This window comes from Podarcis muralis, chromosome 8 (assembly GCF_964188315.1).
Source record: "Podarcis muralis chromosome 8, rPodMur119.hap1.1, whole genome shotgun sequence".
Classification (NCBI taxonomy): Eukaryota; Metazoa; Chordata; class Lepidosauria; order Squamata; family Lacertidae; genus Podarcis; species Podarcis muralis.
The window spans coordinates 26,823,487-26,848,220 of record NC_135662.1 but is presented as its reverse complement, the minus strand read 5'-3'; the positions used below and the strand labels follow the sequence as shown (position 1 = coordinate 26,848,220).

The following is a 24,734-nucleotide window of genomic DNA, read 5'->3' as shown; positions in this document are numbered from 1 at the left end:
ACAGAAACATGGATCTGCTGTTGTCTTCCACTAAATCCACATAAGACAGCCTAATGTTTCTCTTGCTTAAGATAAATGAGGCAAAGATCTGGAAGTTTGTGGCAAATCAGCCTCCCATACTCCGCTGCTTTGTATTTGTTCCCTTGTAACTGCTTTGGGCCTGTGTTATTTCCACACCATTCTTTTGGTCTTTCATAAGTTCTGTGTTGTGTTCGGTCAGGAGTAGGTTCAACTTTGGATATAATTTTTTATAGAAAAGCAGAGTAAGAATTGATTTATACTTTCACTCCTACTAGCAGCATTCTATTGCAGAGTGCCTATTGTTGATAGCAGCCAGAAAGGGTCTTCTACCCCATCAGTAACCATGGCTACTGCAGCAACAGCAAATAGAGGCTGGCAAGGGAAGAGCTCCCCCCAAAACCACACACCCCGCAAAATAGCCTGGGCTATTTCCAAAATATAAGTTAATGAAGTAGGGGAGGGGCTCTTAAGGTTTGCTCCCTGCTCTCTGCAAATCACAGTAAAAGTTGCTGAGGCTGCTGGTGGAAGGAGATTTTATACATCTGTAAAACGGAATACATGTGCTGTTTTTAGGGACGCACAATTGTATCAGAGTTAAAAGCTTTTAATTGAAAAAGGGCCCTGATGATTATTCAGACAGATTAATATTTTTTTTAAAAAAACCCTGTAGCACCATCTTAAAGCAGGCATCACTTTCCTCATTGTGGTACCTCGGGTTAAGTACTTAATTCGTTCCAGAGGTCTGTACTTAACCTGAAACTGTTCTTAACCTGAAGCACCACTTTAGCTAATGGGGCCTCCTGCTGCCACTGCGCTGCCGGAGCTGTTCTCATTCTGAAGCAAAGTTCTTAACCTGAAGCACTATTTCAGAGTTAGTGGAGTCTGTAACCTGAAGCGTATGTAACCTGAGGTACCACTGTATATACAAAGCCACTTTTTCTGTGCTTGAGTTCCTGGGACTAAAGATTTTAAAAGAAATGCAAAACAAACTTTTAAAAAACATGGAGTTAGAAGAAATAATGTGGTACAAGAAATATTCCTGTAGTTTTGCATTAGCACATGCAGAAGGTTCGATCCTCTGCATCTCCCGGCAGGTCTGGGAGAAAAACATCTGAAACCAGGGGAAGACCCTGCCAGTCAGTGTAGACAGCTAGATGGATGAAATGGTCCGACTCAGTAGGCAGCTTCCAATGTTCCTATGTCCCAGCCTCCCCTTCCTGGCCCCATCTTAGAGATAGGTAATTTCTACACTCCTGCATTTGTGTTTTGTTGTTATCCACCTACAAAAAATGCTATTTCTTCTTGTCCAGTTCCTACTGCGCCTTTTTATAAAGAGAAGCAGCCAAAAATCACGACTAGTCGCCCTTATCTCCGCCCCTCGCTGCCCCTGCTTCAACTTCTTATTTGCAGGGACCGGGCATCTGTCTGCGGCTTTCCTAACATTGCCGGACTACAGTTCCCATCACCCACCCCGGTCTCCATGCCTCTCTCATGCGCATGCGCAGTCTCACCGCGGCCTCTCGTAACGTAGACGCCCGTTACCATGGCCACGAGGCCTCAGGACGACGCGCCGCTTTCGCCGTTACCATGGCGACGGCGAGGCCTTGTTTACGCCCGCGGTTTCTACGGCGCCGCGGAGCTGACCGGGCCGGAGGGAGAGGAAACATGACGGCGGAGCTGCTCCGGGCTCTGCGTGGTGGGCCAGGGACTCGCTGCCTGTCGCTGAAGGCGCGGGGGCTACGCCGCCTGCCGCGGGGGTTGGGGAAGATGAAGGGCCTGGAGAGACTGAGCTTGCGGGACAACAGCCTGCGCCGGCTGCCTCAGGATATGAAGGCTCTGGGCCGGGTGAGGCGGCCCAGCAGATCCTTTGGTCGAGGATTCTGCGCCATGGGGCTCCGTCCCTCCATCTCTGTAACCACTAGGGTTGCCACCTTTCAGCCCACGCCCCCAGCCCTGCTCCTGTGCTTTTCTGACAGCGCCTTTCCCGCCGCGTTGTTTAGCCTATGAACCTAGCATGAAAATAAAGTGGTAGGACTTTTCTTCCCTCAGCTGCTGGTAAAGAGACAGTGCAAGTGGTGGGGGGGGGGCAGGTGGGGGGCATTTGGCAGTCTGGTCAGGACCTGCTCAAAAGCCATCCCTATAGGTCTAGGTTAAGGTTACCAGATTTTTTTCAGTGAATCCGGGGACACTTTTCAACTTCAATGGATTCTGTCTGGGGACTGATTTGTAAATCGGGGGACTGTCCCCGGGAAACGGGGACGTCTGGTAACCTTAGTCTAGGTCCACAGTGGTTCCCAACCTTTTTTTGGCCATGCCCCACCTAAGCATCTCTAAAATCCTGACACCCCCCCCCCCCGGTGACATATAATTCTTCTTATTCAAAAAGTGAACTCCTATTCACGTGGAGGAAGCCTAAAAGGCCATTCACTGTTTTTAATAACTCATTCTTTAATTGCCCGCCTTAAAAATCAAATTGCCCCCCTGTAGACCTTGTTGGGAACCACGGGTCTAGGGTAAGCTGTCGAGGGCAATCACTACCTCTGTACTCAAGTGGCTTGGGATCCCCGTTCTGCATTGCGCAGCAAAGATGGGGGGGAACCCCTCATCTGCGGCTCTTTGTGATGTCAGGACAGCTGGAATGGAGCGCTGCTCAAAATCTTCAGGGGGGGGGGGAAGTACAAAGCATCATCCTAGGGTTTCCAGTTGTGTTGTGGGCTTTTAAAACAAGAGGAACACGTAGTTCTTCTGTAAGTGAGATTGGGCTTGTTCCTTCCAAAAAACCTTTTTTTTTAGAGCATTTGGGAACTGTAGTGCAGCTTTCTTTGAACAATTTGATATGTCTTTGCGACAAAATTTTATGCCACTATCAAGTTTTAGATTGCTAATGGAAAGGTAAAAATGCTATAATCTTCATGGTCATAGAGGATGCAAGTGTTCAAAGATAACACTTTCAAGCTTCATTGGTTTCAGTGACAGAGATTTAGGAGCTTTTAAAAAGCTCTATTTACCATTAGAATCAATGGGGGTTAAGGGTACACAACATTTAATTGGACAGTGCCCTTAGTTTCTGGGTTATTTATCATATTAAATTAGGAGAGAACTGGGATCAAGTAGAAGGCATTGACTGAACAGCTGGATTGGGGGTGGAGGGAAGGGAATAGTTCTTTACATCTTTCAATCTAAGCCTTTATTTTTTATGGGTCATAAAAGTGGTTATGGAACTTTTTATGACGGACTGAAACTTGGCAGTAGTATAATTCAACCTGGGACTAATATGCACTTTTTAAAACAACATTTTAAAAATGTTCTGGGAAAACTCAAATTACTTCAAAATACTTTCACAAAGCCCCATGACTGTGGCACGAAAGTGTGTATTTTTCCACAATTGTAAAATATTTATACTTCATGCTGAAAGCAGTGTTGTTGAAAGTGCTGGCTATACCACAATACATAATTATTTTGAGTAGCACTGTGCCAGCCTCTCTTCTCGGAATGGGTGCAGTCCTATCATGCTTTCTCCTTTGGCATAATGGCATATGGTGGATTTATATGGAGAAGTATTTGGTTCTCTTTGCTTCTCCTTCCTAACTCATGTTTTGGAAGAGAAAGAGATACTTGTCTCATCATTTCAGGATGCAGTTTCTGATAGGATTCCAGGCCTACTGTTTAAAGAAGGAAAAGTTAAAATTCCTAGTGAGTGTATTCAAACTCTTGGGCACAACTAAAGCAAGTAACTTGGATGGATCAAACCTAGTTCAACCAGCTCTGTATAGCCTAACTAATTAAAATCACAGCATATTACAGACAGAAAGGAGGCTTAGTACAGAAAAGTCCTTACAGAGAAAATGGCAAAACCACATTCTGTAGCATAAGGTACAATTCAAAAGCACAGTGTGATCTGGTGAAATATGCTATTTTTAAAATAATATTGGATTTAGGGTATTTTTTTTTTAGTTTTCAAGTAAGAAAGTAAATTTAAGTAAATGCATTAAGTAAATTTGAAAGCATGCAGTGCAAGTAGATAAATAGGTACTGCTCCGGCGGGAAGGTAAATGGCATTTCCGTGTGTTGCTCTGGTTCGCCAGAAGCGGCTTTGTCATGCTGGCCACATGACCTGCAAGCTGTACGCCGGCTCCCTTGGCTAGTAAAGTGAGATGAGTGCCGCAACCCCAGAGTCATCCGCGACTGGACCTAATGGTCAGGGGTCCCTTTACCTTTACCTATTTAAGTAAATGAATACCATCTAGGCTCAGGCCATGCTTTGGGGCTTCCCATATGCATATGGTTGGCAGCTGTGAGAACAGGATGCTGGACTAATTGGGCCATTGGTTGATCCAGCAGACTCTTCATATGTGCCTGATGTTTTGGTGAAAGAAATGATGCAAGGCTGTTTAATTAAATATTTTATTATAGTTGAAGGTACTAAATTTGGGAAATAATAATTTTGAGGAGGTTCCAGAGCAGCTGAAATACCTCAAGTCTTTGCAGACTCTTCATTTGTTTAGAAACAAGATCACCAGAATATCACCCTTAATATTTGGTAAGCTCATATCACATCCTGCTCAAAATCATTTTATTGTGCAGTGTATATAATGTGACATATAATATATTCTATTGTAGAAATTCTGCTCCATAAAAACTTACAGTTGATAAATCATGTTTCTGAATCTATGCTTGTTATCTCATAAACAAGCATCATTGCATTAAATGGGACTTACTTCCGATTTTTAATTAAAGTGTTTTTACCCAACCCTTCAGCCGATGGAGGACCTACAGATATTCATAATATGACAGCCCCTCCCCTCCTCTCTCCTCTTTTCATGTTGACAATCTGAAAGACAAGGCACAGCAGGAAAAGTCATTTAGAGGGGAAAGGATTGTAGCATCAGTGAATCAAATTGAATAAATTTGTGTATGAGCAAACCCTAATAGTTTTGGAGAAAATACACTCTTTTTAGATGATGTATACACATGTTGCAGAAGATGTTTTCTCTCTTAGAGAAAAACATTTATTCTTTTGCGATAAGGCAAATTTCTAAGATGGTGCGAGTCTTCTATGACACTTTTTAAGGAGTCTACGTTTAAATGTTTTTAATAATCTATCTTACTAAACATTGTAGCCCTAAATAGTCTCAGTTCCCCAAATGTACGATGTTTGTAATTAATATATATGTAACTGCATGGGCAATCAGTCAGATTTAGGCTGCTTATGACATTGTATCCAAGTCTACAAACCTGCTTTCTGTTCTTATTTTGTTCCCTTGCTGTCATTCTGTCCACACTGCCCTAGGAGTAACTTCCCTTTATTCAGGAGAACTTTCTTGCAAGCAACTATGTATAGAACTGGACTGTTACTGTTCCTGTTCTATACGGTGGATTATCCTATCATTGATTCCCATTTTGGGTTTCCCATGACTCTGTCCTGTCACGTCTCTGAGCATATACTTCCTTTATCTCCTTTGGCAACACTTCATATTCCCCTTGAAACCGTGTACTGTACCAGTAACCAAATGGAATGATCACCCATGTTACATTGTTGATCAATAAAAACACACACACTGTAATGACAAAAATGGAATGCAATGGCATTAAAATGCATATTCAGGTTTATATATATATATACTTTATCTTAAAACTGTCTTTTTTTACAGATGGATTGCAAAATTTAGTACTCCTCAATCTGAACAACAACCAACTTAGTTATCTTCCTCCAGAGATACAAAGGTAACTACTATAATTTTGAAGTTTTACCTAAGCTGCCTATAACATTATTTATTAGTATGAGACATAGCACTTGCCCATGTTTATCTGGGCAGAAGGTGTGATATATTCCTTAATACTGAATGGCAAAAACAATAAAATATAGCAAGTTATATGCCTTATTTTGGTTCCACACTTCACACTTTTTGGACAATAGCAGCAGAAAAAATAAAATAACACCAGTGCCCTCCCCAGTCATCCATTCTACTTTTCTTTTGTTTGAGACTCACTAGCTGTACTATAAATTGCTTCTGTTCTGTCCACGTTAGTGTTACATCAGGTAGACCCAAGTTCTCATATAGTCACATTAGGATTGCAAAAGGGCTCCTATAGAAATCTGAAGCTAGATATTTAAACATAATGTTTTGTAGTATTGTACGATTCGTAGGGTTTAGGTTCTATCCCTGTCAGCAACCATTCCTTTATTATTATATATTTATTTATACCCCTCTTGTTTCCTTGATGGGAATCAAGCCAGCTTACAAATAAAAACTAAAAATATAGAGAAAAACAGCAATAATTAAAAACAATTAAACATTTAAATAGAAATAAAACCATATACAGTACATATATAAAAATTGTTTTAAACATACAAATAATTACAATAAAAACAGCACAGCACCAGCCCTTTCATTCAAAGCAGTCAATTTCCAAAAGCCTGTTCAAAGAAGGTCTTCACAATGCCAGGCCTACTTGCTCCTTTGATGATAAACAGTTACTTATTGGGCTGCTACATCTTCAGTTGATTGTGCTTAGTTACAGGGTTAACTCTGACCTATGAGAAACATAACTCTGACCTATGAATTAAAAACTACCACATTAATTTTGAGTTCTAGTGCTTTTTCTATACCTTTATTGGCAGTAAGGTGATTGAGGTACATTCACTTGATAGACTAATTAAAACTTTTAATCCTGTTTTGTATTAAAATCTATCTAGATGCAGATGTGTAGACCAACATTCACTGGTAAACATACAAAAGAAAAATAGAGTTGGAGGCTTGGAATTCTTTGTTCCTTTCATAGGCTTGAACATCTTGAATGCTTGAGTTTAGACAATAACCAACTGCAAAAAATTCCCAAAGAATTCTGTTATCTCCGAAAGTTGTGTGAACTCCATTTGTTCAACAATTCCATCACTGCGCTCCCTGAAGAGATTAAATACCTAAGAAAACTCAAGATATTGATTTTGGCAAGAAATCAAATAGAAGAACTTCCTGATGTGAGTAGTGGTGTGCTTTGAAAACTGTGTTTTCTTGAGACCAATACAAAAGTCATATGCAATTTGTACAGGGATTAAAAAATATATTTTTTAAAATTACCTTGTGTTGTGCAGACTGTTTATAGACAGTTAGCACATCATGGTAAGCCATAGTTAATGGTTTACTGTGTGTGCCCCTTAGCTGATTTGCTCTTCCCTGCTCACACTGGGAAGAAGCAAGCCACAATCCCTGACTTAGCATTACATCTGAACCAGTGATCATGCTTTATTTCACTCCAAGCAAAAAACAGTCAGTAAACCAAGAACCACCTGTGCCTATAACGACTACTACTACTGCTGCTACTACTCTGAGTATAATTTAGTTAGCTACAATCTAGAATCTGTTATGTTTTGCTAAACTAAGAAGGTGCAGGGAATTCATATAAGCACATTATTGATATTCACCATATGGGAAATGCTCAGCCCTGAAAATACCCTTTGTTGTTGTTGTTGTTTAGTCGTTTAGTCATGTCCGACTCTTCGTGACCCCATGGACCAGAGCACGCCAGGCACTCCTGTCTTCCACTGCCTCCCGCAGTTTGGTCAAACTCATGCTGGTAGCTTCGAGAACACTGTCCAACCAGAAAATACCCTAACATTACAATTAATCAAGAATTACCATGGGTGGCCTAAAGGAAAATAGCTTTTGCTTTGGATGGAACCTCATCTTGCCTTTCTGCTTTGCTGCCTGCCATGCAGTGGCGTAGTGTGGGTTGTCAGCACCTGGGGCAAGGCAAGTAATTTGCACCCCCTAACCCGTGGATTTGCGCCCCCTAACCAATGGATTTGCACCCCCTAATCCGTGGATTTGCGACCCCTAACCCTAACCCCCAGATGTTGCGCCTGGTGCGGCTGGCCCCCCCTGCACCCCCCACGCTACGCCACTGCTGCTATGCCCAGAATTGCTTCCCAAAATACCACTGTGATATTGTGTTTCTCTTCCTTTAAATCCCTCCTTTTCTTTGAAGCCTTTAGCAGAACCACCTAGTTACCATTCACTACTGAAACTAAGGGCTTGTCCACACTTCCTCTTGTCCCGCTGCTTTCCCCTGGGGAAAACTGCTCTTTCAGCGCTCAGTCAGAGCAAATGGCAAGTTGGGCTTCCCCTGGTTTGCCATTTCTTCCAGTCTAAGCGGGTTTTCTCTTGGAAAGGAGTGGGGCAAGGGGAAAACCACCTGGACCCATGCCTAGTAAGCACGAGTCAAGCAGAAAACTGCTTGGACCCATGCTTTCCAGGCATGGCGTAAGCGGAAGTGTGAATAAGCCCTCTGCCTAAGTAAGTGCAAATAACCTAAATACATATTCTTTCCCTATCTGTCTCACTTCTATCATCTATGTCGTCTTTTGTTACCTTCTGTATCAATTTTCAATTTGTAAATATACCCCCAGAGAGGTAAATATTCTAAATACTTTGTTTTAATACCAACTAAAATCTAGTCCCTCTTAGAATACATTTTCAGCTTTCCCTGTATGATTTTTATTCTCCCACTTCTGACAACTGTTTTATTTTTGTCCTTTCACCTCTGATGTCTGAGTCAATATAATTTACTTTAATATTGCTAAGGCTCCTTTGGCTTTTACTAAATTTATCGTTTTTCACTAGGGACTTTGCAAATTGAAGAGACTTAGAGTTCTAGATGTAGCTGGAAACAATATCCAGATCTTCCCAACAGCAGTAAGTAGGACTATTAATAGATCTCTTCAGTGGAATAATCTGTACATTATGAAAATTAGTAAAATGGATTTCAGAAACATGAAGCAGGAATGCGTATTTAGTAATATGCTTGTATTAGTTATAAAAATATACCTGATTTGGATTCTTGTTTATGTGGATTCTTCCTGAACTATGCAGGGTAGTGGAGGCTCACCCCAAATTAGCAGGACCTCCACTCAGTTTAGGGGAATTCTTCCTTCTGCCACCAACCTTTTGTGTCCCATCCCACATTGTTCAGAAGGGCCCCCCCAACCTACTGGAGAGGCTTTGTGGGTGACACAGATAGTGGAGGAGGCTGGCAGGGAGGAAGGGAAAACGAAGGGACAGAAAACTTTCATTCCATGAACGTCTTTAACTTACCTTAAGATCCATACCAGCAAGAATAGTCAGAAAATACTGGGATGCAGTTGGTTAACAACTGTATGATATGGATACACCATAAAAAGTGATTGAGCAAAGGATGGCAATTCTAGTAACTGGAGCAGCAGGCAGGAAAGTTGCCCGATGTGAAGGGCAGTATGCCTACAGCTCTCTGGACCCCAACCCCACCCAATACAGTCATACCTCGGGTTACAGCTGCTTCAGGTTGTGTTTTTTCGGGTTACGCACCCGCCGAAACCCGGAAGTGCCGGAACGGGTTAAATCGTGCTATGCACATGCGCAGAAGTGCCGAATCGCAACCTGTGCGTGCGCAGATGCACCGCTGCGGGTTGCGAACACTGAAGGTTGCGAACATGTGTCCCACACGGATCACGTTCGCAACCCAAGCGTCCACTGTATATAGAAATGCTTACAGAGGATGTTTGAATGCATGCTGCAATAATATCAGCAAACGCCTGAGGGCAGCACTACATAATGTCACACTGCTCAACTCAGTTTCTTACTAATACAGAAAAGCCAACTGGAAAATTTCACCCGTAGAAAATAATTTTCTTGAACATTTGAATGTTCAGTCTTTGCATATGGCTTCACAGTATTCCAGTTTATCTGACCAACAGCCTTTAACCACAAAGTGATTTCCTACTGCAGGTACATTACACGGCAAACTTTTTTGCAACTACAACTGTGTTTGCTGCTGAAGCATGGACAGCATCCCCTTGTCCTCATGTGTGTTTCATATATTTGTGTACCTGAATATATCATGGCATTGTTGCAGAAAGCACTCGTTTGATACCAGCGTTAAATGTATTTGATGTGTAATGCAAAGAGCTGCCATTAGACATTAATGACTCAGGTTCCCTACCAAAAATGACCCTAATATGAGGTAGTGTGTGGTAGTTGCCTAAGGCAAGAGATAATAGGTTCCATTAAATTTTAGTAGAGTGGAAGGCAGAGGTCTGGCCTATAGGGCACAATCCAGGAAAGGGCTTTCTAAGCAACATCAAGATGAACAGGAATGTGAAATCTGCAACATCCATTCTTTTCAGCTAGGCTTGTACAGGAGAATCTTCTGTTATTTAGTGTGAAGAAGCGGGCACCATTTGTGTTTCCTGCTTTGGTCCAGGCCTGTTTCTTTACGTTAGCAATCTCTACTCTGTTGTGTGAAGCAGTGAATTTAACATATCATGCTGTACTATACTTACCGTTCCCGGTGGAAATAGTAGAGTAGCATGGTGCAAGTCATGTGCAATTTCAGGGGTGTCGAGGCAAACTGAGTCATTCATAATGGAACTATTAAAAACGATACTGCTAGCAAAATAGAAAATACATCTTTCACTAGCAACAAACAATGACTGAAGAAGACCAGAAGCCATCTGTAAGCATAAGAAAGCTTGTATTTAGGAATTCAGTTTCTGAAACTTGTTTGAAGAGATACCCATCTATGAATTCAAGTAATCAACTTCAAATTCAAGATATAGCATTTAAATATAAAGTTTGATTAGGTATGATTTGTTAGCAGTACTTTTCTAAAGGGTTCTTTTTGTGGTATTTGCCTTATCTACTTCTTTTGATGAGTTTATCATTTATAATGGAAGCCACTATCCTTCCACTTGTTAGAAGTGGCTTTCTAGTCTTCCACCTGACATCTGTGATGGACACAATAAATTCATCTCTTCCATTTGAGAGCGCAGTAGAAAATACTTTACTGAGGAACTAGTGTTCTCATATGCATACATTATACTTTTACATGTGCAAAGGCCCTTTTCTAGATTATTTTGGCTGTACTTTAAAAAATTTCAGAAGGAAAATATTCAAAAAATTATGAAACTCCAAACAAGCATGTTATCAAACCAAATAGATTTTGGAACTAGAACGCCTTCTTGCACCTATCATTTTACATGTACTAGAATTATGTAAATTAAAAGGAACGAAAGGTTGCAAGTATTCTGTAATGTAAACAGTGCGTATATTGGCATGAAAATATGGCTCTTTTGAGCTATAAAACTCACATAATGGGGGTGGGGGGAATGTAAAGTTTGTCTGTGAGCCAATTTGCATTTGGGCAGAAATAAAGGATTCATTTTTTAAAAGGATATTTGCAGCCAAACAGACCTAGATTTAGAAAAGAATTGAGTATTTCTCCCAATGGAAAAAGAATTGGCACTATCCACACACAGCTGAGTACATCTAACTTTTGAAAGGTGGTCTTGAGACTCTAACTTTACATGTGTGCATTAAGATGCAGTTAGCCCCTAAGTCAGTTTAAGAGGCAGAGTTAAGCACTTCAATATTCTAGCATTTAAATAAGGGATTTGAAAGTGTTGAACATGTCAGTTTTATGGGTATTTGCTCTGAAGTAACATTTTTTTTAGTTCAATGCAACTTCCTTCTCCCAAGTAGGTATGCATAGAAAAATTCATTAGAACCATATCAATACTGTTTAATTTTGTTACCTTAAAAAATATTTAGAGAGTTCTTATTACACAACTGCCCAAATTATAATTATTGAAGAATTGTGCTTGTTGCAACAGTTAACTGCCATTTATGCTTTGCTGAAAATGCAAACAAATACCTAGCCTTCTATATCTTGCTGAGCCTTTTAAACAATTGTTGGTATAATCGACCTAAATTTAAGCACTTTTAAGTCCCACTGTTTTCAGTGTTAGCACATTTAAAAACTTTTCCATTGAAATCAATGGGCTTTAAGAGCTTTAACTTTGGCTGGATTAATAAATATCTGCTAAATTCATTGTCATGAACAGCTAGTAGTCATTTTTTATGTGGAACCTGTGCTAGCTATAGAACTCAAGAGTTCCAAACTTACTGATCTGTTCTTCACTATATTTTATGAGAATGAAATCATCTTTTGACGTTTCTTGTAAAGGAGATTTTGGATTACACCTCAGAGATTCTGTCATAGTTATAATTTGAAAAAAAAAAAAGCTGTAAGAAAGTGATATATTTTTATGGTGATTGCTACAAACTATGTGACCCCGAATGTAATTGCCTATTCACTCATCTTGCCCTGGAGGTATGAACTTTTTAATGTCACAAAATCTCAAGCTTTCATTTGTGGAAAGACAATAAAAGGTTTTACAGATATACCAGCTGCACAGAATCCTCTCTCTGTGTTTATACGTTTAATACAGGTGTTCTCAGTAAGTCAGGGTCTTCTAGCTTTGCTTACATTGAGTAGTTACTTATATAATATCAGCAGAATTGTTATCTATCGATTTACCTATCTTTGTATGCTCTATCTAATAAAACATTAGAGTTAGATAAGCTTAGGTTGTTTCATAAAACCACATAGTATCAAATTAAGCTAAATGCAATATTATTAAGTAAATTTCTATTATGCACTTCCTCTCAAAGGAGCCCACTTAATATTTGCTTATGTGGCATAAGAACTTGTGATTTAAAATAATTTTTACTGATTTGTCATTGGAAAGTATTCATAGACCAGAATGTGTATAAGAGGAATAGTAATCATTACAGAAGGAACAAAGAATCAGTACCATTTATTTCAAGATGGTTTGTAAATTACTTAGAGAAATTTCATCAAACCTTGTTTTGTGGTAAGGTGAGGGTCAGGCTAGGTGCAGAACAACACAATGCTAAGTAGGCTCAGGTGGGATGCAAGCTGAGGTGAGGCAAGGCTCAGTCTGAAAGCAGAGGAAGGCAAGGTGAAGTTCAGGCTGGATGTGAATCTCAGACTGTGTTATAGGATACCGCTTCAGCAACAAAACCAACTGTGGTAGCAGCTACATCCCAGTTGTTAGCCCTGTCGGTGCAGCAGAGCTTTCCAAACTTTCCCCTGTTTGTGACACACTTTTTAGACATGCATCATTTTGCGACGCAGTAATTCAGGTTTACTAGCAAACCAGAGGTTAAACTAACCCCTTTCCAGCCCTGGGAGGAGCATGGGGAGCAGTCACATGACACACCTACACACTGCAGCCGACACTAACATGTCATGACACACAGTTTGGAAAGCTCCGCTGTAGAGGAAGGTACTTAAGGTACTTCTTCTGTTGAAGGGTGCCACCTGCTATAGTAATGTCCTGCTGCAGTTAAGCAAAGGAGCCTCTGGTCTCTCTGGGACTTCAACAATGGAGTCCTCTGTGGACAGCAGTGCTTAATTTTTGGACTGGAGGGGCACCAGCTGCAGACCCCTCTGGTGCTTACTATTTTTTTTAAAAAAAGATGCAAGTTTAATCAATAAATTGAACATGAAATAGTTTGGCCCTGACTTAGTTCACAGGGACTTTCTTCCAAGTCAGTATGCCTATTTTTGCAGCTGCAATCAAAGTCTAATACTAAAGCAGCCAGCAGTATCAACATGCCAAGGTGGAGATCTCATGGGGTAGATGCTCTTGTCTGACCTCTCTTTAGAATAAGGGTGGCTAACCTGTGACCTGAATTTGATCTGCCAAGCTACAGGAAGTTGCCTGCAACTTTTATCTGATCAGGAGATAAGACACCCTGCCTTCTCATTGGAAATGACATTTGGTAAACATTTTGTTGAAAGTATTGATGTTTCCTGGGACGCGGGTGGCACTGTGGGTAAAACCTCAGTGCCTAGGACTTGCCGATCGCATGGTCGGCGGTTCGAATCCCCGCTGCGGGGTGCGCTCCCGCTGCTCGGTCCCAGCGCCTACCAACCTAGCAGTTCGAAAGCACCCCTGGGTGCAAGTAGATAAATAGGGATCGCTTACTAGCGGGAAGGTAAATGTCGTTTCCGTGTGCGGCTCTGGCTCACCAGAGTAGCTTCGTCACACTGGCCACATGACCCGGAAGTGTCTGCGGACAGCGCTGGCTCCCGGCCTATAAAGTGAGATGAGCGCACAACCCTAGAGTCTGGCAAGACTGGCCCGTACGGGCAGGGGTACCTTTACCTTTATTGATGTTTCCTGTATTTCTTGTGTTGTTTAAACAGATGGAAGATCTTGAACTGGAGGAACTTTATTGTGAAAGTAATCCATTGCTTCAGAAACATCCAGTTAGCGCCATACAAGAGGAGGACATTTTGACTCTTAAGGTTACTGGAGAAAACTTTTCAAAATTATAGATAACAATGGACTAACTTAAGTCCATAGATTTCAGTGGGTCATCTCTGGGTATGACTTAATTGAATACCACCCTATAGCTTAAAAATGACTTTTTTCAGATTTCAGAGTAATCCAAATCCTTCATTCAAACCATTCTAAATAACCATTCTGTATTCCAAGAGATAGTTTTACTTACTAAAAATGATCCTTAGTCTGGTGGATAGAGTTTGAAATTAAGTTAATTAAAGTTTCAGGATTTTGATAAATTGTAGTGATTTCTTGGAAAATAATAATAGATGCTATGGTGGAAGCCAACCACTTTCCAACAGTATTTAAGTACAGAGGAAAAAAAGTTAATAGTAGCTGTTTCTACTCGTTCCTTTTAAAGAGCACAAACACTGAATGAACACTGTTTCTGCCCCGTCCTTTTAAAGAGCAAAATGTTAGTGAAACCTATGCAACTCTCCAAAGATTGAAAAATGCTGAAATACATGGGGAAGATATTTAAAATCACATACAAGAGCACAGTTCTATATAACAGCCACAAAAAAGTACTGAAAGGCACAGGACTGTAACAGCAGTATATTAATGAAAAGAAGTTTTCAATAAGGTAGACAAAGTGTATCTTTCATGAAGACTTACCAAGAACCATATAGTACAAAAGTAATTCTTATTGCATTGAAGGATGCTCTAAGCAGCTGAAAGCAGACCAGCTTCCTGATAAGGTCTGGTTTCGACTCTTCCCCAGATGATAGCACCTCAAAAACATTTCAAGACCCTGAGTGTGGCGAGTATTGTGACAATGTCTTAGCTTAATGCCTAGCCATGTGTCTTGGAGCTCTGCTGTGAACTTCTGAACTAACCTGTAGTCTGATAGGTGTTTGGGCGTTGTAGTGAATTTTGGAATAAAGCCTTTAACAATAACCGAGCTGAGAATTTGAGCACCACATCCACAAGTGGGTCTGTGAAAAAATGTTTCTGTGAAAGGCTGCAAATGTACTTTATGGCTATGTATATTGTGTATTGTGTGGCTTCAGCAAACTGTATCTCAATTGCTATAAATAAATTTGCTTTTCTCTTACAGTGAGCCATTTTATATTCCCATAGGATTCTATGGCTACTCTTTTTGGTTCTGTTTGAGTTAATGATTTTGCAATGAGTAATAAGTTAAAAGCCAACTTGGTTTTTTAAAGACCTTAACACAAATCTAATTTTTAAAGAAAAAACAGAAATTATTTCCAAATTCTACAAAATTAACCTCCTTGGGGTGGGACCTGCATATATCTTTTGGTAAGAGCTCTGTGAATCATTCATAATTACAAAAGAAGTATTTTTGCTGGGGGGAAAAGCAGAATGGAGCAATCTGAGCATTTTCAGGACATCTTTGACAAAAAGGATTAGCTATTTCAGTATTAATTTGAGGTTAGAATTGAATTCTCACTCAAATTGTAAAATAACAGATTCATTTGGAAGCTTTAAAATTGATTGCATCTTGTAAATAGTTATACAAATAGCATGGAATTCTTTAACTGGCTGTCTGTGGGTAGAAAAGTCTAGCATGCTTCAAGAAATCAATAAGCACTCTGTCCGGAAAAAGGAACATGTTCAGATAGGAATACAGGGAGTTACCATCTAGTATTGTCCACACTGGCTGGCAACAGCTCCCTCCTCCAAGTTCCATCAACAGACACTGATTGAAAAACGTCCTTCCTGGAGCTAGATTTGAGTGTGGCACCTGATTTATCCTTTACAATAAATTCACAGTGCCTCATGGTTACCACACGTCTGGAGATAGAGAGAACAACTCTTTTACTCCTATCAGGCAGAGCCTTTTGCAAACAGAGCTGTGCAACTTGGGGTAAAAGGCTACAAGGCCCATCTGGATAAGAGATTATTAAAATATGGAGCCATATGCTCACAGAGTCTCTTGCTAAGTGTCCGGGGTTAAAAGCATTCACTTTGAGGTTCTCTTGCAAGTCTTTTGAATAATATAAGCTATTCTGTCTTTTTAATCATACAGGAACTAACAGCAAGATTTATTCTTGATCAACTGGAAAAGAAAAACTTTAATTTACACAGGGCGCTAAAGCAGAACTTAAATGCACAGAAGATGCTTGCCCATAAGCAAGAATGTGCTCAGTGCAGACGTGGCTTTCTGGGCATGTGGCTAGAATGTGTACAGTTCGTGGATATAAGACAGGTAATCTTTCTTGAATCATGTATTATTTAAAGCTGGGTTCATTGCATATCCAGACTTTTGCTAGGTTCTGCTGCGGCATGTTTTCCATGAGCACCTTCAAAATCTATTGTTTTCTTTCTGCACGTGTGCATTAAAAATTATTGGGTCCCAGTTATAAGGAGAATACTTCTGGTTCAGCATTTGGTTTCCATCAGTGGCCAGCCATCTCCTATCTAAACTATTTCAGCTTTCTCTGTTTTTTAATACCACTTCTGCTGTTATTTATCAATTCGCTTATCTCATCTGTAATATCGTGTTTTCTTTGATTGCGTTCCATTTGTTTATGTAATTTGTATCACCCCCCTTCCTTCAGAGACGCATTTCAGCCTCACAAGCTCATGACAGTGGCCCCTGAACCTGATCTGGCAATTAGGTGAGGCCTAGGCAGGGTCAGTGGCCAGTTTAAATGTGCCACGCAGAACTTGAGGGTTACTTTTCTCATACAGCACCCTTCTACTACATCTCAAACCAAGATTTGTAAGTCCAGGTGTTATACCAAAGCAGGTGCAAATAATCAGTTCTTGGTTTGGAGGCTATTCAGAAACCCTGGTTTGTCGAGTGTTGTTGTTTTAGATATCATAAAAACCACAGGTCTGAACCACCTGTGGCTGTTAGCATGGGGTATACAACTCAGTATCTCCTCTTGTGCACATGCAATTGTCAGTAGAAAGATGTCGCCTTATATGGGAACCATAACTTGATAGTGCCCGCTGGCAGTTCCACTACCATGGTGAAAGGGTCACTAGGGAGAGGACACACAGATTACGCCCCCCCCCCAAAGACTGCTAGGATTAATCTCTGGACTAAGGGAGGACATAAGATCATGGAAGCTCAGACAGAATCTTTACATAAAATATTATGTTTCATAATAGAATCAATATTTCTCCTGGGTAAGGTCTCTGAAAGGACACTGCATGATGCCCTTTCTTGAGGCTTGTGCTGAAGTGGCAAATCTGACACTGTTTCCTAACACCTCATCAACAGGGTATAACATCTTGATTTTCAGTTTCACCGTCCTGCTCCTCCAATTACTAATTTTGAATGCCATCCAGTAAATTAGCTTTCCCTTGACTCCTGCTGGCCCATTTCCCCACCAGATTACATAGCGCTGGATTGTTCTTCTCACAGATGTAAAATTCCTGCTGCCTTTCTATTTAGAGATAAATGTGCGAGGGCAGCTATAGCTCTGACACAAATGTTATTAATTTTAAACATCATTTCAGCCAGCTCTTTGTTGTTCATTTTGTCTCAGCAAATCTGAATGTAAGGGTTGACTGTGTTGTGTCAGAGAGGTTCATGAGGACCCCTACATCGCTACAATTTATAAAAATGAATATGCTCTGTAAAATACACTAACAGTTATGCTGTTATATTTTCCCCTTTCTTTTTAAAAGCGAATGAAGACTAGCAGGAACTTGGAGCTCTTACCTGTCAAGGCACTTCTGTGCTCATACAAATGCTTTAATCACAGCGGCCACGAACTCTTTGGGATTGCTGTACCCTAGAGCAAGCAATAAACCCAGGATCTCACCCAGCTGGCAAGTTGCAACTATTTGTGACACTCTTAAGAACGGAAACAGAACATAGCATTTTGTGCTATATCCATATTCAATGTGAAATACACAGTTGTGTTGGAACAATGGTGGCAGAGAAGTGATTTAGTGGTGGGCAGGAATTATTTCCTACAGCTGTACAGTTGGTGTGTTTTGGCAGCCTTGACTCTCCTTCTGAAAATGGATGAAGTTAATGGCATTGTTTAACAGTGAGGTAAAAGTTTTATAATGTAAACTCTAACTAGCCTAGGTTACTGTGGTTTCTTTTGGCTTCTCTGTTATGATCCATGCACCTTAATCTGAAATTCTGATAAGTGTTTCTCCCCCCCTGAAGATTTAGGGTCAGACCTTAAAACTGCAAAAGAACACTTTTAACGTGTGTCCAGTGATTACGTAGTGCTTGATTTCCATTATAAATCCTGTTTTCTAGAAGTTTATAACTTGGCTTTAACATTTGGCATGCATAATTTTCAACACAGAAGAAAATGTGTTGGAGCGTTTTTAAAAAGAAAGGGAATTGGTACATATTAAGAAGGATTTCTTTGCTCATAGGAACTTTGATTATAAGAAAGCTGTGTATCCTGGCAACCTTTGGAAAAAAGAACATTCCATGGAGAAGCAAGCAGTTTGATAGGACGTTCACATGCTTGCTTGCTTTTCCACTCTTATTTCTTTGCATGTTTTATCTTCAGTGTTTCCAGTGCTATTTTACTAGAAAACTCTCCTTGTTCTCTCATAATGGCAAAGGCGCCCACCTGAGAGGTGCCGGAACTAAAAAAAAGTATTTCTATGCTGCAATTCCTCCTGGTTTGCAATTTGCATTCTCATCTCATGTAATTAATTGCAGTGCTACAGAAAACAGGGCTGTTTCTTAAACTTGATCCTAAATTTAAGCATGTGGATTGACTTTACTGTTTACATACAGAGATCATTCGTGTTCTGATCTAAACAAAGAAAGATATATTTAAATTTGAAATAGTAAGTAGAACCATGTACTTCCCTAAATTGCTGATATTTTGTATATGACTGCCCCCCTTTTTTTAAAGAGAAAGAATTCTATGTAACACAGTGACTTGGAAATCAAGCGAAACGTTGAGTTCCTAGAATGAAACTAGTGACCACATTCAAGACAGCATTCAGCATTTCAAGTGTAAACCCCAGCTTAGCACACCACTCATTTTCAAGAAAGCTGTAAAAATGTGTTTTCTGTCTTGAAGATTGAGACATCAGAATGAAAGCTGATGTCAGCATCTAGAATACCGTTCAGTTTTCCAAGTACAGGCCCCAGCTTGCACCCCCCCCTCCCTTCACAAAAGTCAAGGGTGTGCAAAATAGATTAGAATCAGCAGGGCTTTTTTCAGATGGAACCTGCCAGTTCCGGCACCTCTCAGGTGGGCAACATTGCCATTATAAGAGATGTTCTCTTTTTCTAGAAAAATAGCACTGAAACAGATGTCTGAAGTGGAGACTCTCAAACACAGTTCTTCACTAGTGCATAATGATTTCAAAATGTAATTGCATTTGTCAAGTGATAGTTACATAGAAACAGCACTTCTTAGGCAGTATGTTTTAGCTTACAATATGGGGAAGAATAAAGACCCTGTTTAAAATATTTATTGGTACATGGTATTATCTGAAAACGCATCTGATACGTGCTTTTTCTGAACACAATTGTAGTGAGCAAAAGGATTCAAAAAGGTCTATTGATTCAACTGTCAAATAAATAGTACTCTTTAGTAAAAGCAATGTGACCAAAAAGGCATTTGATGTTTTATTCAAGTGGAAAAACTCTTCAGATTTATCCTAAGGATGAATGAATGGTTGAAATCAGTGGTGCTTTAGTTGCAATACATTTATCTCATTGATTGCCGCATCACTTGAGTACAGGTATCAGATTCAGAGTTAGTTAGCTTGAAAAGGTATGTGAAGGAACCCCAGCCCTAGAAGCAAGTGTCTACATTTTGCAACTTGCCATAATATTTTGTTCCACAAAGAAGATGCCTGTGCCAAATACTTTTCCGGCTTATCCTTGCTGAGATACCATGAAAGCTCATGACATCCTTTTCAGTTACAATAGGGAGCAGCGCTTGTGTTTTTTTAATCCACCCTTTTGCAACAGACCAGAAACAACTTGAGAAGAACTTTCACGTTTGTTTACATTTACATGAATTTTTCAGTGGCTCTCTTACGTACGGTAATCGTTCTTATCGGAAACTAAATTAGCGTAGCATAAAATGCAACAAATATATTATCCAAGCATTTACAAAGAAAATGAAATGCTGTTATGAGATATCACTAGAAAATGACTCTTTTCTTGTCCAGGCTTAATTCTTAATTATTTTTATGAAAAATTAAATATTTGGCAGCTTGACTCTGTATATTCAAAGTTACAGAACATACTGGATTGCTTTCATTCCTAATGCAATGAGAGAAACAACAACTGCAGTGGCAGTGAGAGTGCTGTTTTCAAAGTACTGAACAAGTGTTGTTGAAGTAAAGGTGCCTTCCCCCTAAAGGACTGGAAGACTTGGAAGAAATAATTCACAAGCAGCTGTCATTGGTATGGCCTAGTATAATTATCTGAGATACAACACAATAATTTTGTATTTGCTTAAGATATGGTGGAATCCTCTATGCAAAAGTTGTGTTTGGTCATAAGGTTTATAAGATACACACGAACTGCTTTCAGTGGTTTGCCATAAAGAACTTCCTCAGATAACTGTGTTAATAGGAAAGATCTGTAGACATTATTTGGACTACATAAGCTATTTTGCAGCACAATCCTAAATGTCCCTACTCAGAACTAAGTTTTCGTGAATTCAGTGGCACTTACAGATAAGTAAGAATAGGACTGCAGCTCTACTGACATAAATGTTCATCTTTTGGACCTCCTAACATGGGCTTCTCTCAGACTTTTTAGTTGTTGAGCATGAAGGATGAAGACAGTTTCTGAGCATATCTGAATCCATTTAGAAGCTTCTGTACAAGCAGACTTGTGACAAGCAAGCTTCCTGATTACACAGAGGCTTCTAAGTGCGTTCAGTCAAAATGCATGAGAATCTGAGGGTCCTGCACATGCCTGCATTAAACAAAATAAGCACATAAAGAGAAGGGGGACATACAGGAATTTTCAATTGTTGGATTCACCATGGGCCATATGGTGCAGCTGAACAAAAATAACCATTATTTATACAAATATACAAAAATAAACATTATTTTCCATCTTACTGAAGGTTTTGTTTCATTTCAAAAAATAAAGTTTCATTTTACAGTTTATTACTGTTTATATTCCAAATTAGATATATATGGGGGCACCAAAATCTTTTAAGTGCTTAGGGCCTCTGAAGGTCTTAATCCAGCTCTGATGCCCCCTACACATTTTTAACTTTTTCATGTTCAGGCAAATGTCTGAGGGGGGTTATTGTAGTAAAATATCAACATAAAAGAGATCCCCAAAGGCTATGGTTGTAAGTGCCACATTGACCATTCCACATTGCGGCTGCTACATAAAGAGATTAAGGTGTTTTCTATAGACATTTGCAATACTAATTGTAGAACTATTCTCTGATTAGCCACCAGTTCACCATTCAAGAGATTTTTCTGTCTCAAGTGACACACTAACCATGATTACTGGTCGGTATTCCTGAGGGCTCATCCACTTCCATTTGCCCCATCATTTTCTCCTGGGGAAACCTGTGGTTTAGTGCTGAATTGGAACAAACGACAATCGGATTTTCAGCGGATTGCCGTTGGTTCCGATTTAGTGCTAAATAGCGGGTTTTCCAGGGTGAAGTGGAAGGGCAAAGGCAAAATCTCTCGGACAAGCACAAGACAAAGGAGAAAACACTCAGGCCCGTTCGAATCCACACAACAGGGTGAGCTCCTGTTGCTCTGTCCCAGCTCCTGCCTACCTAGCAGTTCGAAAGCACACCAGTGCAAGTAGATAAATAGGTACCGCTGTGGCGGGAAGGTAAATGGCGTTTCCGTGCACTCTGGTTTCCATCACGATGTTCCGATGTTCCATTGCGCCAGAAGTGGTTTAGTCATGCTGGCCACATGACCTGGAAAGCTGTCTGTGGACAAACACCACCTCCCTCGGCCTGAAAGCGAGATGACAGCGTGCCCCATAGTCACTTTTTACTAGACTTAACCGTCCAGGGGTCCTTTACCTCCCCCCCCTTCTTTTTTACCTAGACGAGTCCTGACGTGCTTTTCACAACTCAGACAATGGCTATGACTGATTCGGCTAATGAAAAAGTAAATACGCATTTGACTGTATTTATGTGTGTTGTGGCCAGGATCCAAAGAGCCACTTAAGACACACTCATGAGCTTAGGTGTACTTAGAGGGAATTCCTCCCTCCCCCTTGCTGTTTTCCTTTGAAAACACATTCAAATGTGGCTTGTCGTGGACATAGCAGGATGGTGTCCGAGAAGAAGATGACTCTTCCACCAGGTATTGAACAGGTTTTGCATATCAGCTTTATATTTGGAGCTACAGTAATCAAAACGTGCTTTGTAATCCTGTTACCTTTAGTTCTTGTCTTTATTGACTTGTTATTCCCGCATACAGCTGGGCTTTTGCAACTTTCTAACTCCAGAGATCATTTTCCAAACTGTTGTGCTTGCCAAAGCAATGTGCCCTGAGCATATGGCATAGTAATCTGATGTGCTGCAGAGAATTCTGGGATATGGCTTCAGGTGCAATCTCAGTTCCCACAGATTGTTGGCCAAGTCTTATGAACTGAACATGCAAGCTTGGTTAGACCACACTTGTGCTATCTACTTCATTTTTTACTGCAACCCCACCCACCACCCAAGCCAGGTGTGAAATAATGGCTTGGGAGCAGAGCCAAATTCAAAATGGTGACAGACTATCTTCATCTGCATGTACAAATGTGTATCTACATCAGGGGTCAGCAAACTTTTTCAGCAGGGGGCTGGTCCACTATCCCTCAGACCTTGTAGGGGGCCGGACTATATTTTGGAAAGAAAAGAAAAAAAGAACGAATTCCTATGCCCCACAAATAACCCAGAGATGCATTTTAAATAAAAGGACACATTCTACTCATGTAAAAACATGCTGATTCCTGGACCGTCTGCGGGCTGGATTTAGAAGGTGATTGGGCCAGATCCAGCCCCTGGGCCTTAGTTTTCCTACCCATAATCTACATTGTAATGGATCAGTAATTCTGGTAGCTTTTTTGCGGGGAGGGGCATTTTGTTGTTGCTGTTGTTAAACGGAGTCAGAAAGCCTTGCCAATACACTATAAACCACCAAAGGATCCTCTCCCTGTAGGTATGCATGTATTTTTATCTGCAGTTAGATTAAATTGTGTTTATTGCTGTATAGGGGGCTGGACATTTAACTGGATTTATTTATTTACTGATAATTGATTCATGTATAGTGGCTGGATAGAGTGTTGATTTTTTTATTTTGGTCAATTGTGTTATTTAAAATTGTAGAATATATACTTTTTAGTTGATATGCATTTATAATATTTTACTTCCTGTTGTTTGGCTGTTTTATGTGAATTTTCCTTTGTACTTTTGTAGCCGATTTTAAGTGTACTGTAATGTTTGTTTGGATGCTGAAGAGGATCTTCCAGTTGTTCATTTTGTTTATAGAAGGTAGAAATTCTCTTACATTTTTTGTAGTTGTTTATTTCAGAAAGTTTTAACCTACTTTGTTAGAGCTTTGTTTAAATATAAGTGGCATATAAATTGTCCAGATAAAGAAAGAAACTAAATAGATCTCCCTGTATGTTCTGCCCAACCCTGGTCTAGAATACCACACAGGTATTCTGTCATACTACTAATATACTGGACTGTCTTCTATAGAGGATTGTTGCCTATGGAGGGACCACTGATCAATTGCAAGCACACATTTTGCAAGCACATGATGCCCTGACATCTAATAGTTAAAAGGGCAGAGAGCAGATCTTTCTGATACCCCGAAGAGCTTCCTCCAGTTGAAGTTGGCAATATTTTCTAGGCAAACAAATAGTGTAACACAGCTTCTCATGTACAACAATATACAAAATAGGTTGTTATATAGGTTGTTATACACACACACACACACAGTGCTATATAGGGGACGCGGGTGGCGCTGTGGGTTAAACCACAGAGCCTAGGACTTGCCGATCAGAAGGTCGGCGGTTTGAATCCCCACGACGGGGTGAGCTCCTGTTGCTCGGTCCCTGCTCCTGCCAACCTAGCAGTTCGAAAGCACGTCAAAGTGCAAGTAGATAAATAGGTACCGCTCCGGCGGGAAGGTAAACGGCGTTTCCGTGCGCTGCTCTGGTTTGCCAGAAGCAGCTTAGTCATGCTGGCCACATGATCCGGAAGCTGTACGCCAGCTCCCTCGGCCAATAAAGTAAGATGAGCACTGCAACCCCAGAGTCGGTCACGACTGGCCCTTTACCTTAAGGTGCTATATCTCTTATTTCCCTACTGATTGATATGACTAATCTTCTAGAACTTCTTAGAAAGATAGTCTAACCAGAATTTTAAGGAAACGGAGTCCCTTGTATTTTTATTTTGATAAGATAATTGGCCATCAAAACTGTCACATAAGAGAGAACAACACATTTTAGGCAAGGCAGTAAATCAGGCATAGGCAAACTCAGTCCTCCAGATGTTTTGGCACTACAATTCCCATCATCCCTGACCACTGGTCCTGTTAGTTAGGGATGATGGGAGTTGTAGTCCCAAAACATCTGGAGGGCCAAGTTTGCCTATACCTGCAGTAAATGGTGTCA

At 40.4% G+C, this 24,734-nt stretch overlaps 1 protein-coding gene across 1 annotated transcript; it reads left to right on the top strand.

The window, feature by feature from the left end:
• The first annotated feature begins 1,169 nt into the window (after positions 1–1,169).
• LRRC69 (leucine rich repeat containing 69) lies at positions 1,170–23,727 on the top strand. Its single transcript, XM_028736548.2, has 8 exons — positions 1,170–1,866; positions 4,435–4,561; positions 5,673–5,745; positions 6,805–7,000; positions 8,643–8,714; positions 14,071–14,172; positions 16,203–16,382; positions 17,816–23,727. The coding sequence occupies exons 1-8, from the start codon at positions 1,513–1,515 to the stop codon at positions 17,924–17,926; spliced, it is 1,215 nt and encodes a 404-aa protein (XP_028592381.2). The 5' UTR covers positions 1,170–1,512; the 3' UTR covers positions 17,927–23,727.
• Positions 23,728–24,734: the final 1,007 nt, after the last annotated feature.

Excerpts from the sequence above, each read along its gene's own strand:
- LRRC69 (XM_028736548.2), top strand. The coding sequence starts at position 1,513 with ATGCGCATGCGCAGTCTCACCGCGGCCTCTCGTAACGTAGACGCCCGT. Across the intron at positions 4,562-5,672 it reads AATATCACCCTTAATATTTG|ATGGATTGCAAAATTTAGTA; the intron begins GTAAGCTCATAT and ends CTTTTTTTACAG. Across the intron at positions 7,001-8,642 it reads AAATAGAAGAACTTCCTGAT|GGACTTTGCAAATTGAAGAG; the intron begins GTGAGTAGTGGT and ends GTTTTTCACTAG.